At 50.0% G+C, this 14985-nt stretch overlaps 1 protein-coding gene across 5 annotated transcripts in view; it reads right to left on the bottom strand.

The window, feature by feature from the left end:
• PDLIM7 (PDZ and LIM domain 7) overlaps positions 1–11419 on the bottom strand; it is a 77959-nt gene extending 66540 nt beyond the window's left edge. For 3 of the 5 annotated variants that reach the window (XM_069971324.1, XM_069971333.1, XM_069971347.1), the window contains exons 1-2: positions 11264–11322; positions 10961–11065 (exon numbers count right to left, since the gene is read on the bottom strand). In XM_069971324.1, the coding sequence (XP_069827425.1) occupies positions 10961–11056 (96 nt within the window). In that variant the 5' untranslated portion in view covers positions 11057–11065; positions 11264–11322. Of the gene's footprint in view, positions 1–10960; positions 11066–11263 lie in introns of all 5 variants that reach the window. The other 2 variants (XM_069971315.1, XM_069971354.1) reach the window with 2 other exon arrangements.
• Between the last annotated feature and the right edge of the window lie 3566 nt (positions 11420–14985).

Here is a 14985-nt window from a genome sequence, read left to right as displayed (position 1 = left end):
TACACTTACACGTTAATTGTTCTGTCCACAATCGCAGACATTCATTCAGGATGTCATTCAAAGGCCCTGTTCACACATCCATACGTGTGTATGGAGCCGCGATCCATGCCGCAAAAATAAGGACCTGCTGTAACGTGGACCGCAATTTTTGGCACAGATCGCTATGCTTATAAAGTTGCAATGTAGTGCTCTGTGAAGCATGCAGCATTACAGAAGCACATTTGCAGTGTGCACTACAGGTCCGTGGTCGCGGGCTGCACTACGGAAATGTAGCCTTAAAGGAGAAGTCTGGCAAAAATTTTATTGTATTGTATTGCCCCTCAAAAGTTATACAAATCACCAATATACACTTATTATGGGAAATGCTTATTAATTGCTTTTTTCCCTGCACTTACTACTGAATCAAGGCTTTACTTCCTGGATAAAATGGTGATGTCACGACCCGACTCCCAGAGCTGTGCGGGCTGTGGCTGCTGGAGAGGATGATGGCAGAGGGATGCTCAGTGCCCCTCCAGTGCCCTGTGTCCCTCAGCGTCCCCCTGCCATCATCCTCTCCAGCAGCCACAGCCGGAACAGCTGTGGGAGTCGGGTCGTGACATTACCATGTTATCCAGGAAGTGAAGCCTTGATGCAGTAGTAAGTGCAGAGAAAAAAGCACTTTATAAGCATTTCCCATAATAAGTGTATATTGGTTATTTGTATAACTTTTGGGTTGGCAATACAATACTTTAATAAAAGAAATTTCCGGACTTCTCCTTTAAGGTCATGAATGATTATTGTGTATGGGTATTTCCCAGGGGGATGTAAAGGTCAGACATGTTGGATTTTAGCTGCCCAACCCTAGAAATAAGCCACTGCCCCCTCCTCTCTTCACTGACAGGATATGAACAGCCGAGTATATGAAGGTATCAGGAGTGACAGCTGTCAGCTGAACACACACATTTGGCCACCAGCTATTGAAGGTGTAAGGCTACCCCTAGGAATGAAACTATTGAAATCCAATGATAATCCAAATTCCACACATGTTAGTGCGGTTTCTACAACCTCATGGAAATTTCTGCAACCACCACAGGAATGAACCTGCCAGAGAAATAAGTGGCATGTTATTTATTTCATGCAAAAATACCATGGATTAGACTCTAACCTTCTGTGATTTAGCTGTACACCCACAGCAAATCCGTAGCACATCCATGGCAGAAACCGGATTTCTACCCTGGAAACGTACTGGATTTTGTGCACATAGCCTTAGGGTGCTAACATGGCCTTAGGGTGCCTTCACACGTAACGGATCCGCAGCAGATTTCACGCCGCGAATTCGCAGCAAGATCCGCTGCAGAGCCCTGCCCTGTACACTTTATGGGCTGACAAACTCGCAGCGAGATGGACATCCCGCTGTGAGTATGTCAGCAGCCCGCCCCGTTACTCCCCACTGCCGGAGCATATACATCACCTTCTCCACACTCTGGCTTGCTTCGGGGGTTCCCGACACGTCCCGCTCAGCCAGAGCGGGACGTGAAGACGCCGGGAGCTCCGAAGCAAGCCAGAGCGGGGATGTATACGCTCCGGCAGCGGGGAGTAACGGGGCGGGCTGCTGACATACTCACAGTGGGATGTCCATCTCGCTGCGAGTTTGTCTGCCTATGGAGTGTACAAGGCAGGGATCCACAGTGTGAAATCCGCTGCGGATCCGTTACATGTGAAGGCACCCTTATGCCTTATTATTTTACCTAAGAAAATCTCATATCACATGGATGTACTAACTTTCAATACAAAATCTGAGAGCCTGGGGGATACTACAAAGCCTTCTATTTATTTAGGATGGCTAAATGTAATCGCTCAGGAATCCACATCTGAGCTTTTCACACTGCTTCATTAATGTGGACAGAGCTCACTGTTAAATAGCTCAGATGCTGGGAATGCTGCTCGTGTTTTCCAAGACACCAAGCTTAACACTGCAGTAGACTGTTCATTAGAAAGTGATTGATTTAGATTGGTTACTATCCCAATAATGTAAGGAGAGAAACCTCTTCCAAACACAACCTTGTTAGCCTGCTACATCCCCATGGGATCTGGTCCCATTCTTGTTGTGTAATATATGGCTCCTGTACACCTACTGCTTACATGCTTAAGAAAATTAAGGCAAAAGTTCATTTTTAGTGCTATAAAGTTAAAGGGGTAGTGCGGCGGTAAAAAATTATTCACAGAATAACACACATTACAAAGTTATACAACTTTGTAATGTATGTTATGTCTGTGAATGGCCCCCTTCCCCGTGTCCCACCACCCCCACCCGTGTACCCGGAAGTGTAGTGCATTATACATACCTGATCCGTGCCGACACGGGGAAGGGGGCCATTCATAGACATAACATACATTACAAAGTTGTATAACTTTGTAATGTGTGTTATTCTGTGAATAATTTTTTACCGCCGCACTACCCCTTTAAGCCAAAATTTATGGAACAAAACGCATTAAAGCTGGCCATACACACAAGGCTTTCATAGATCACAATGCAGCCAATTAGCCATGGGGTCAAAAGTGAAGCCTCCAGCAGCAGACAAAACCAGCCATAAAAATCTAAAAATGTACAACAGCACACTGCAAACACTAAGATCTATGCATAATATGGTTATTTTTAAATTGCAATACTGCTATAGAAAAAAAAAATGTGATTCTTAGCATTCTTTTTAATCAAATCGTTTGTACCATCCCACCATTATAAGGTGACCAAACCAGCCAATAAGGCAAACAGATAAAAAAAATATAAAGAAAAAGGCTGTGTTCACACAATGTCAAAAAAAGAGAAAAGGTGTCCACTTTTTCTATTTAAAAAGACGTCCATGATTTCATGATTTCCATGATTTATTGTCAATGGGATGATTGACTACCAATGCACACAATGTATAAAATAATGGATTTCTGCGTGGACGTCAAAATAATGATCCATGTTAATTATTTTCGGACGTCTATTGCAAAGAGTGGACACTATTTTTTTGTTGTTCCCCAACAGTTTTTTTTTTTTTCACTGTCCTTTTACCGTTTTTACTATTAAATTCAATGGACCTTTTAATTAAAGCAATTAGTAAACCCAAACTAGAATAATGTACCAACAGGCTTCCAGACAACTGACATGCTTCATTTTAGACTCAAAATGACGGACGCCATTTTAAACTGCTGAAAAATACGTTGCGTAATTATATAGCCAAACCATGACTGGCCAGATCATGCCATATACTAAAATTCTCATCCAAACACAACTGATGAAAATGCACGTTAGTCAAAATCATCACACAAAAATAAGCCCTTGGAATGAGACAATGGGAAACAGAAGGCAAAAAATTGCTATGTCTTTAAAGTGTGACTTTCAGTAGATTTATGCAGTATGTAATCCTGACACGCTCTCTCATTATTAACCAATAAGTGTTAAAGCGACTCTGTACCCACAATCTGACCCCCCCAAACCACTTGTACCTTCAGATAGCTGCTTTTAATCCAAGATCTGTCCCCATGCCCAACGGGAGTATCTGTGCCCTAACTTTGCACCACCCCTCCGTCCCTCCTCCCCACCCTCTTCATCATTAGGAATGCCACTGGAACATTTTCTCCATGCTGTACACTGCAGGCAATTTGCCTGAAGCACTCCTAATGATGTAGAGGGTGGGGAGGAGGGACGGAGGGGTGGTGCAAAGTTAGGGCACAGATACTACCATTTGGCACGGGCTGCAAGTTTAAAAGTTGTTTTTTAGGACAATAACTGCATCACCTGCCGAACGGACCCCAGGACAGATCTTGGATTAAAAGCAGTTATCCCAAGGTACAAGTCGTTTGGGGGGGTCAGATTGTGGGTACAGAGTCGCTTTAAGTCCGGTTTCACAAAATTGTATTACAGATGCATTGTTGCTTCTGTATTATGACTGCAAGCCCCAGCCTGATGACCTGAAAGTGACACCTGTCAGTTTGGATCAGGCCAGGACTTGTGGCGGTAATATGCAGAAACATTTTTGCAGCTTGAAATTCTACCTGTCTAATTGATTTACTGGGATGACTTGTGCACCTCCGTTCTCCGCCCAAAGAATTGACATGTCAATCCGACATGAACTCCGACATGAACTCCGATTCCACCACTTTTACTTAGTGTGAACGGACCTTTATGGTGGCTTCACACACAGCTTTTGAGTGGCATTTTTCTGCCATTGATTTACAGCTTACATCTGGGCATTTTAGCTCAAATAAACGCAATGGCCTTTTTTTTCTGGGGATATTCGGGAGTGAATTAAAGAATATTCGGTGGTCACAGGTCAGAGAGAAAACCGAGCAGTGAATAGATACATGGGGAAAAAAAATTTGTACAGTGATGTAAGTTACTTTACTAAAAACAGCACTTGCTCTCCTGTGTGTATATATGTTACACATCTTATTTCACCTTCTTTGCCTTATGACATTACCTCTTTAAAGTCCTATAAAAATAATAAATATACCCCACTAACCCTTGTAATAACACATGATATGGTTAAAAGAAAGATGCCTTTTTGCTGGTTTTTGGTGCAGTGTCAAACACAAAAAAAAACATATGGGGTGGTGTAAAAAGCTTAGACTATGGGATTTTATGACGTGAGCCACGAACAGAAGCTATAAACAGAATACACATAAAAGAGGAAAGACAAACACAGCTGGACGCCAGTCAGGATGTAACAAGTGATGTATATCACACACTCTCTACCAGACAAATGTTTTCTCTACTGAAGTCAGAGAACTTACATTAGGCCTGATTCACACATCATGGAATAAATCAGCATTTTCCTTCTGTTTTATCAAGCCAAAATCAGGAGTGGATGAAGGGAGAGAAGAAGCCTAAATCCTTCTATTATATTCCCCTTGTGTGTAGGATCCAAATACTAAAACAAATACTCATGCAAAATAATAAGCAGATCTGCAATGTGTGAATAAGGTCTTAGATATTTTTCCTTCTAAGTAACATTGATATTTTCTGTCTTTCTCTCTATAGCGATCTAGCAATGCACAACACACAATAAATTGAATATTACACACACAGAAATCTCCTATTGCCGAACTCATAGTGGAGGACGTTTGTACAAGGCAAACCCAGGCACTGAGAAGATTCAAGGGAAAACCAGTCCCATTCCTTGACAAGGATGTGTGTAGAAAGAGTGAGAGCTAGTATGAGCAATGTTTCATATCCCTCCCACCACCACCAAGTATAAAGAAGGGAGAGTTCCTGCCAGGAAGACCAACCCTACCTGGAAACTGCCGGAATCCTAAACTTATTCCTCCTTTTAGAAGCTTAAATACTGATAGGTCTTCCATTATTTTAGAAGTAACCTAGTTTGTGTTTCAATTTCTTATCATTTTCAAGATATGTTTGCTGCCATTGAATAGAAACACAAGAAGCTGTGCAATACAGTATATATGTACAATATAGAAAAAGTCTTCATGTAGGTGGAAGGTGAATAAACAGTAAGTAGAAATAAACAATCAGTCGAAATCTCCTGACTAGATGCAAATATGGATAAGGGTTCACAATGGCCTCATAGTCTGTATGGTTCCCATCTGCCTGCAGTCTGTTGTGCTTCATGTGAAGAGCGCTGCAGCCTACAATATACTGTACCCCCCAAAATACTGATTCCCTACATCAGACCCCCAACAAAACTGATCTGTCATGAAATAGTTTTTTCTTTCCCTTGGTCAGATGACTAATCAGATTTTTTTTATCACATTATGTTTCCCAGACATCTTTTGCTGAAATATGCCATAAAAAAAAAATAGATTTTATGTCCAAATTGGTCCCTCCCCACATCTTCCCAAGAAGGTAAAAAATGCTGGAAGAGTGCACAGGCTTATGCATGACATCAGTGTGTGGAGGTATGTGAGTCTATAGGCCCAGCTGTCACTGCTACTCTGACTTTCTTGTGATACCTTGCGTTACAAGATACGCTACATACAGGTTTGCAACTTATAAATACTGAAATCAATACAAGCAACTTCTGTTGCGTCAACTAGCTACAAAAATAGTTGATACATTCTTACTTATTTCTGTTAACCATTATACCTGATATCATAGGATTGTAAGGACTGTCACAAGGTTTTCCAGACTCCAAAACAGAGCCTTTGCCTTGTGCGCAGTACAGGACTGGGGTCACACAGAGTCACTGTGAAATCATGGCCTAAGGCAATGCATCCACAAGGTCCCCCTGTAGGGACATCACTTAGGCCTTAATTGTACAATTTTACAGCAACTTATGTCGGCCAGAAAAAATTATGAAAAATTGCCTATCTATCCTACATTGTACTTCACCCATGTTTTTCCTATTATCAGGTATAATGGTTTATTATGCAACAAGTGGGCAACTTGCAGTATAGCTTGGCCAATTTTCCTTTAAGATGTCTACGCCCTTTTATAACAGTAATAGTCAGGGCCGGAGTAAAGGGAGGGCACCAGGGGCACGTGCCTCTGGGGCCTCCACCACTTAGGGGCCCCCACCAGCAGGAACTCTAGTAGATCGGTTGGCAACAGAGCACAGAAAGTGCAGTGTTCTCACATTGCGTTATTAACACAAACACAATGTGGGAATACACTCTGATACTGAGCCCTCCCCGCTCCTGTTTCTAGGATCTGGCATCTTCCTCTGCACTGCAGCCTCTAGTGACTATCACGTGCGCAACAGAGGAGGATGCAAAGCAATACAGCCTGGAGCGAGGAGGGCCTGTGCTAAGTCGCCTACAGTAAGCTGCCATCTGTATAGATCGTGGCATAGTCTATTTATTGGGGGGGGGGGGGTTGTCGCCCGGGCCTCCACCAACCTTAATCCGGCCCTGGTAATCGTAGTTATTGACCAGAAACATATGGAAACATACATATGAGGTTTTTATTTTTCTTTATTGTCCACTCCAGGCTTTGCCTAAGGCTACATACATCTGGAACCCCAGAGTGGAACACTGAATGGGATAAGCTGAATCTTTTGCATCTGCTTTCCCATCCGTTGCCCTATAGGCTGAAATGAATTGTTGTCCTCCAGAATGATATTACAGGATCAAAAAAATTCTACATGCAACTTTTCAATCTGGCACCTACACACTGAATGGCAACTATGCCAAATCACCCAAAAAAATGGCAACAAGCTCTAACGAAAAAAAAAAAGAGAAACCCTGGTTATAAGGTACCTGGTGTTTTTTGCGATCATATGGACAGTGCAAAAATAATAAGGCTTGTGCATCTTAGTAAATCTTTCACACCTTAAAGAGGTTATCCACAAAAACATGGCCACTTTCCCCCTACTGTTGTCTCCAGTTTGGGTGGGGTTTTGAAACTCAGTTCCATTGAAGTTAATGGAGCTTAAATGCAAACCACACCTGAACTGGAGACAACAGTAGGGGGAAAAGTGGCCATGTTTTTGAAGCGCTGGATAACCCCTTTAAGTCAGCGTATGATGTCCACAGAGTTTAATGCCCAAGCCCTATTCGAACTAGTAGTGCTTTGAGGCACTTTAAGGCTATGTTCTCACACAGTCAAAATGGTGGCTGTTTATATTGGACGGCCATCACTTAACAGAAAATAACCAAAGTTATTTTAAAACAATGGCCATTATTCGCATAGTAAGGCCGCTGTTATTAAAATAACTGCTGTTATTTGCTGTTAACTGATGGCCATCCAATAAAACAGGCCACCATTTTGAAGGTGCGTGAGCATATCCTAAGTCTAGCATCTGAGACACCACAACATGCACATATGTCTGAGCAGAAATGGCTGCAGCCTGTGGATGATATTTGTATAACCTCATCCACTTACCTAGTACAGTAACTGAAAATTAATGGGACAGGCTGCAACACCAGGTACAACTGATACCAAATGTGGGGAGCTGTGCCTGATAGGAAATAATGAGTTCAACCCCATCCCTTCCACCCTGATCCGATATTGATGAGCTATCCAAAGAACAAGCCAGCAATAAAAAAGAAAAAAAAACTCCTGAAAAAAAAAAATTGTGAACGGACCCTAAGGCTATATTAACACACCCGAAGTGCAGCCTGAGGCCGCGGCCCACACTATGAATGTGCATTTGTAGTGCTCCGTGCTTCACAGAGCACTACATTCCCACTTCATTACCATAGCGATCCGGGCTGTGTTATGCGTTCAGAATTACAGCATGTTCTTTTTTTTGAGACACGGATCGTGGCCCCGTACACACGTACTGATGTGTGAACAGGGCCATTGAATAACATTGGTTCTATGTTCTGTCCACAATTGCGTGCCCGCAATTGCGGACAGAACAACGGATGTGTGAATGTAGCCTAAAGGGGATATTCTGAGAGTTTATACACAAAACTTGAAAGGCTGCAGGGAGTTTACCAACAGAACAACAGTGTAACACTAATCTTACATATTAAACGTGTAGAATTACCTTGGGCCCATGTGGGTAGCAGACTACAATTCCCATCATGCATTGCCCACATCTAGCCCAGGCTGTAATCTCCTCCCTGATCGCTAAAGAGCAAGCCTCCACACTAAGGTGCTCCTCAAACTGTGCTCTCTGACCGCTGTGCCTCTTACATTAGTTCCTAGCTCCTATCTGCTGTTTCACAAGCAGCTCAACCCCTATAACATGTAGTGCTGACACTGAGCATGCTTGACCAGAAAAGCTGAACTACAGGTCGTAACCCTGGGCAACAAGCTATAAACATCACATTCTGGGTCAGTAAGTAGTGAGCGACTGTGTGGAAAATGTTGACCAGTTTGAATTGCTTTACTTTGTATCATATACTTTTCAATGGAGGCAATTACATCGGAATACCCCTTTAAGTAACCACTACAGACCTGCAAAATTAGAAGGTTACAGAGCTTTTTTTTTTCTGCTGAAATTTTTAAACTAAAACCAAAGTGGAGTAATCGTTTCTTTCCTGACCTACAGGTACATAAAGGAGCTTGCCACCCACCAAGAGTCCAACAAAAAGCTGTCATTTCATCCCAAACACCTGTTCTTGCATGGAAATAAAAACCACATTACAATGAACTTTTGTCACACACAGTGGCATTTGTTTTGGGCTTTACAAGGCCACCGCCACCTACAAATGTCACGCCTGGTAACATGAAGGGCTCAGGCAAAGGCTTTGAGGCGCACAAATGTTACATTTCTTTTTAACATCAAATATTGGTTATCTGTAATAACAACACTAAGGGGAGAATAAGGCAGCCTAATATAGAACACTGTTGGCTGTCAGGATATAGGGAGGCCTAAGAATAATTCCAGTTATTTGGGCATCGCATAGACAAAAAGCAAAATGATAGCTGTATATACGTATCTACATGGTAAGGACCGCACAGACAGATACTCTAAACAGCACAACACCAAGATTCTGACATTATTTTTCACACCTACCCCCAAAACAACCCCAAGCACCCTTCCCGCCCAGGCAGGACCTCCCCTCATACAAACATTATGCTTAGCGTGAAGGGAAATGATTGTCTGAACATGGCACAGAAGCAAGATCAACACAGTTAGGAACAAAAGCCGCCCCACCCAGGGAGGAGGGTGTGAAGTGAATGTCAGACGCTCCGCTTCTCAGCCCCCCATCAGGTTTCTCCAACCCCAACTAAAAAGAAGAAACTGGAGTGACCTGCGAACATTGCACAAGCCCTCCACCCATCATTCTATAGTTACCAGTGACACCCACCCAGCTGCCGACAGCCACATACATGTCAGTCACTCATGTGAGCAATCCACCCTTTCAGTGCCAACACCAGGTGACATTACTTCTGGTAACTTTCCAACTTTTAACACACACACACACACACACACACATTTTATATATATATATATATATATATATATATATATATATATATATATATATATATATATATAATGTTCTAGACTCAAATAGTAGAATGTTGGTATTTTTCAGCAAACTCATAAACGTCGTGGGTGTGGCTTATGTTCTAATATCATTTGCACTATATTTCCAAACTTTTTGCGCCACGTTTGGCAAAAAATGGCACTTGAAGATGCTGCAAATTATACCACTAGGAAGTGTGAACTGTAATCCATAATTGACATACAAGACCAGACAAACTAAAAAATTGCTTCAAACAAAGCAGGCATTGATTATGCTCCCTGGTATCTGTACAGCGCTGCAGCTTATGTCAGTTGTATATAACTAAAAATTTTCCCCAACTTTATCAAACATAAGAAATAAACCAAAGCAAGTACCCTGCTGAACGATACCAGTCCATACCAGGGCCCCCAGTAACCAGTTACCATTTATAGATCTGCTGTGCGCTTACGTGATAGAGGGGCCTGTGGGCCTCCTCCAGCATCATGGCCTTGGCAAGGCTGAAACCTCTGCCCCCTTCTGCTACGCCACTGCCATCCTGGGTGGCCTCTTGTGAGGTATCCTTCACAGACACATTTATTACACATCAGATATGCAAGTGACCTCCTTATCTCTGTGTATAGCAGTCTTCCCCAACCTGGGGCTCTTCAGCTGTTCCAAAACTACAACTCCCATGATGCCCTGACAGCCAAAGGCTGTCAGGGCATCATGGGAGTTGTAGTTTTGGAACAGCTGGAGAGCCACAGGTTGGAAGACACTGATGCACAGACGTTACCCTGTAACTTTTCTCTAGTTTTCTAAGTGGAAGCCATTCTGATGTGTCATGGAAATAGGAGCCATTACTTCAAGGAATTCCTGTCATGAAACCGGATACATACAGACTATTTGTTCTTGCAACACTCCTATTAGTAGAACTTTTAGAGCTTTTATCCTGGAGCTAGAGAGATGTGTGACACACATAGAAGCAATGCAGGGTGATGGCACAACTATGTCTGCCACTTCTAGGTTACCTGCCTGTACACACACAAGTGGATAGATAGTATTATCTATCTATTAGGTGAAGCTTGCAGAGCTCCACGGCAACCATGGAGAGAGGTAAAAGCAGGTAGTCACTCACCCTGGAGATGGAGAGGGGCATGTTAAAGTCCTTGCCTCCCTGCAGGCGGAAGCCCCAAGGGGCTGGTCCATCCAGAGTCACTTTGTAATCCTCCATGTCACCAATCTGCAGAAGAGACAACACACACAGGGTCAGGGGGAACTTTCCTGGAGCGAGCACTGGAGGGGTTAACCCTCAAAGGACTTGTCTATGTAGTGTAGGTATGCGGAGCAGCCCGTGCAGTCACACCTCCCCCCCCCCCACCCCGTCCATCAGTGCTGCCGCTCCCCGGTCTCCCCATACAGAGGGCACAAGGTCACCCACTAGCAGCCCACGGGAGCTCCATGCACCTCGGCGTCTCCCCCACAGTCTCACCCTGAAAAGCAGCAGCAGCGGTGGAAGGAGGACAGGCTGCGAGTCCTGCCAGCACTCCCGGCTCCCAGGCTATATAAGGAGTGTAAGATGACACCCGGGCCGGGGGATCCAGGGAAATGAATCATGCTCCTCGGCTCTGGGAGGGACCAGGCTGCAGCACAGCGCACATTCCCGGCTCCTACAGGGGGGGGGACATTCCTCAGACGGCCGGGGCCCAGGAGCCGGGACACCACCGAGGGGGGCACTGACTGCAGCATCCCTACCTGGGCCCAGGAGCCGGGACACCACCGAGGGGGGCACTGACTGCAGCATCCCTACCTGGGCCCAGGAGCCGGGACACCACCGAGGGGGGCACTGACTGCAGCATCCCTACCTGGGCCCAGGAGCCGGGACACCACCGAGGGGGGCACTGACTGCAGCATCCCTACCTGGGCCCAGGAGCCGGGACACCACCGAGGGGGGCACTGACTGCAGCATCCCTACCTGGGCCCAGGAGCCGGGACACCACCGAGGGGGGCACTGACTGCAGCATCCCTACCTGGGCCCAGGAGCCGGGACACCACCGAGGGGGGCACTGGCTGCAGCATCCCTGCCTGGGCCCGGGGACAGACACCGAGGGGGGCACTGGCTGCAGCATCCCTGCCTGGACCCGGGGACAGACACCGAGGGGGGCACTGACTGCAGCATCCCTGCCGGGGACCGGGACACCACCGAGGGGGGCACTTGCTGCAGCATCCCTGCCTGGGGACCGGGACACCACTGAGGGGGGCACTAGCGGCAGCATCCCTGCCTGGGCCCAGGGACCGGGACACCACCGAGGGGGGCACTTGCTGCAGCATCCCTACCGGGGCCCGGGACACCACCGAGGGGGGCACTGGCTGCAGCATCCCTGCCTGGGCCAGGGGACAGACAACGAGGGGGGCACTGACTGCAGCATCCCTGCCTGAGAACGGGACCACAGAGGGGGGCACTGGCTGCAGCATCCCTGCCTGGGCCCGGGGACAGACACCGAGGGGGGCACTGGCTGCAGCATCCCTGCCTGGGAGACGGGGGACAGACACCGGGGGGGCACTGACTGCAGCATCCCTGCCTGGGCCCAGGAGCCGGAACAGCACCGAGGGGGGCACTGACTGCAGCATCCCTGCCTGGGACCGGGACACCACCGAGGGGGGCACTGACTGCAGCATCCCTGCCTGGGCCCGGGGACAGACACCGAGGGGGGCACTGGATGCAGCATCCCTGCCTGGGCCTGGGGACAGACACCGAGGGGGGCACTGGCTGCAGCATCCCTGCCTGGGCCCGGGGACAGACACCGAGGGGGGCACTGACTGCAGCATCCCTGCCGGGGACCGGGACACCACCGAGGGGGGCACTTGCTGCAGCATCCCTGCCTGGGGACCGGGACACCACCGAGGGGGGCACTAGCTGCAGCATCCCTGCCTGGGCCCAGGGACCGGGACACCACCGAGGGGGGCACTTGCTGCAGCATCCCTACCGGGGCCCGGGACACCACCGAGGGGGGCACTGGCTGCAGCATCCCTGCCTGAGAACGGGACCACAGAGGGGGGCACTGGCTGCAGCATCCCTGCCTGGGCCCGGGGACAGACACCGAGGGGGGCACTGGCTGCAGCATCCCTGCCTGGGCCCAGGGACAGACACCGAGGGGGGGACTGGCTGCAGCATCCCTACCTGGGCCCGGGGATCGGGACACCACCGAGGGGGGCACTGGCTGCAGCATCCCTGCCTGGGCCTGGGGACAGACACCGAGAGGGACACTGGCTGCAGCATCCTTGCCTGAGTCCGGGACACCACCGAGGGGGGCACTGGCTGCAGCATCCCTGCCTGGGCCCGGGGACAGGCACTGAGGGAGGCACTGGATGCAGCATCCTTGACTGGGCCCGGGGACAGACACCGAGGGGGGCACTGGATGCAGCATCCCTGCCTGGGCCCGGGGACAGACACACCGAGGGGGGCACTGGCTGCAGCATCCCTGCCTGGGCCCGGGGACAGACACCGAGGGGGGCACTGGCTGCAGCATCCCTGCCTGGGCCCGGGGACAGACACCGAGGGGGGCACTGACTGCAGCATCCCTGCCGGGGACCGGGACACCACCGAGGGGGGCATTGCTGCAGCATCCCTGCCTGGGGACCGGGACACCACTGAGGGAGGCACTAGCTGCAGCATCCCTGCCTGGGCCCAGGGACTGGGACACCACCGAGGGGGGCACTTGCTGCAGCATCCCTGCCGGGGCCCGGGACACCACCGAGGGGGGCACTGGCTGCAGCATCCCTGCCTGGGCCCGGGGACAGGCACTGAGGGAGGCACTGGATGCAGCATCCTTGACTGGGCCCGGGGACAGACACCGAGGGGGGCACTGGATGCAGCATCCCTGCCTGGGCCCGGGGACAGACACCGAGGGGGGCACTGGCTGCAGCATCCCTACCTGGGCCCGGGGACAGACACCGAGGGGGGCACTGACTGCAGCATCCCTGCCGGGGACCGGGACACCACCGAGGGGGGCACTTGCTGCAGCATCCCTGCCTGGGGACCGGGACACCACTGAGGGGGGCACTAGCTGCAGCATCCCTGCCTGGGCCCAGGGACCGGGACACCACCGAGGGGGGCACTTGCTGCAGCATCCCTGCCGGGGCCCGGGACACCACCGAGGGGGGCACTGGCTGCAGCATCCCTGCCTGGGCCCTGGGGACAGACACCGAGGGGGGCACTGACTGCAGCATCCCTGCCTGAGAACGGGACCACAGAGGGGGGCACTGGCTGCAGCATCCCTGCCTGGGCCCGGGGACAGACACCGAGGGGGGCACTGGCTGCAGCATCCCTGCCTGGGCCCGGGGACAGACACCGAGGGAGGCACTGGATGCAGCATCCCTGACTGGGCCCGGGGACAGACACAGAGGGGGGCACTGACTGCAGCATCCCTACCTGGGCCCGGGGATCGGGACACCACCGAGGGGGGCACTGGCTGCAGCATCCTTGCCTGAGTCCGGGGACTGGGACACCACCGAGGGGGCACTGGCTGCAGCATCCCTGCCTGGGCCCGGGGACAGGCACTGAGGGAGGCACTGGATGCAGCATCCCTGACTGGGCCCGGGGACAGACACCGAGAGGGACACTGGCTGCAGCATCCTTGCCTGAGTCCGGGGACTGGGACACCACCGAGGGGGGCACTGGCTGCAGCATCCCTGCCTGGGCCCGGGGACAGGCACTGAGGGAGGCACTGGATGCAGCATCCCTGACTGGGCCCGGGGACAGACACAGAGGGGGGCACTGACTGCAGCATCCCTGCCTGGGCCTGGGGACCGGGACACCACCGAGGGGGGCACTGGCTGCAGCATCCCTGCCTGGGCCGGGGGACGGACACCGAGGGGGGCACTGGCTGCAGCATCCCTGCCTGGGCCCGGGGACAGACACTGAGGGGGGCACTGACTGCAGCATCCCTGCCTGGGCCTGGGGACCGGGACACCACCGAGGGGGGCACTGGCTGCAGCATCCCTGCCTGGGCTGGGGGACGGACACCGAGGGGGGCACTGGCTGCAGCATCCCTGCCTGGGCCCGGGGACAGACACTGAGGGGGGCACTGGCTGCAGCATCCCTGCCTGGGCCCGGGGACAGACACCGAGGGGGGCACTGGCTGCAGCATCCCTGCCTGGGTC

This window comes from Dendropsophus ebraccatus, chromosome 1 (assembly GCF_027789765.1).
Source record: "Dendropsophus ebraccatus isolate aDenEbr1 chromosome 1, aDenEbr1.pat, whole genome shotgun sequence".
Lineage (NCBI taxonomy): Eukaryota > Metazoa > Chordata > Amphibia > Anura > Hylidae > Dendropsophus > Dendropsophus ebraccatus.
Note: the sequence above shows the minus strand (reverse complement) of the source record. Positions and strands in the feature narration are given on the sequence as shown.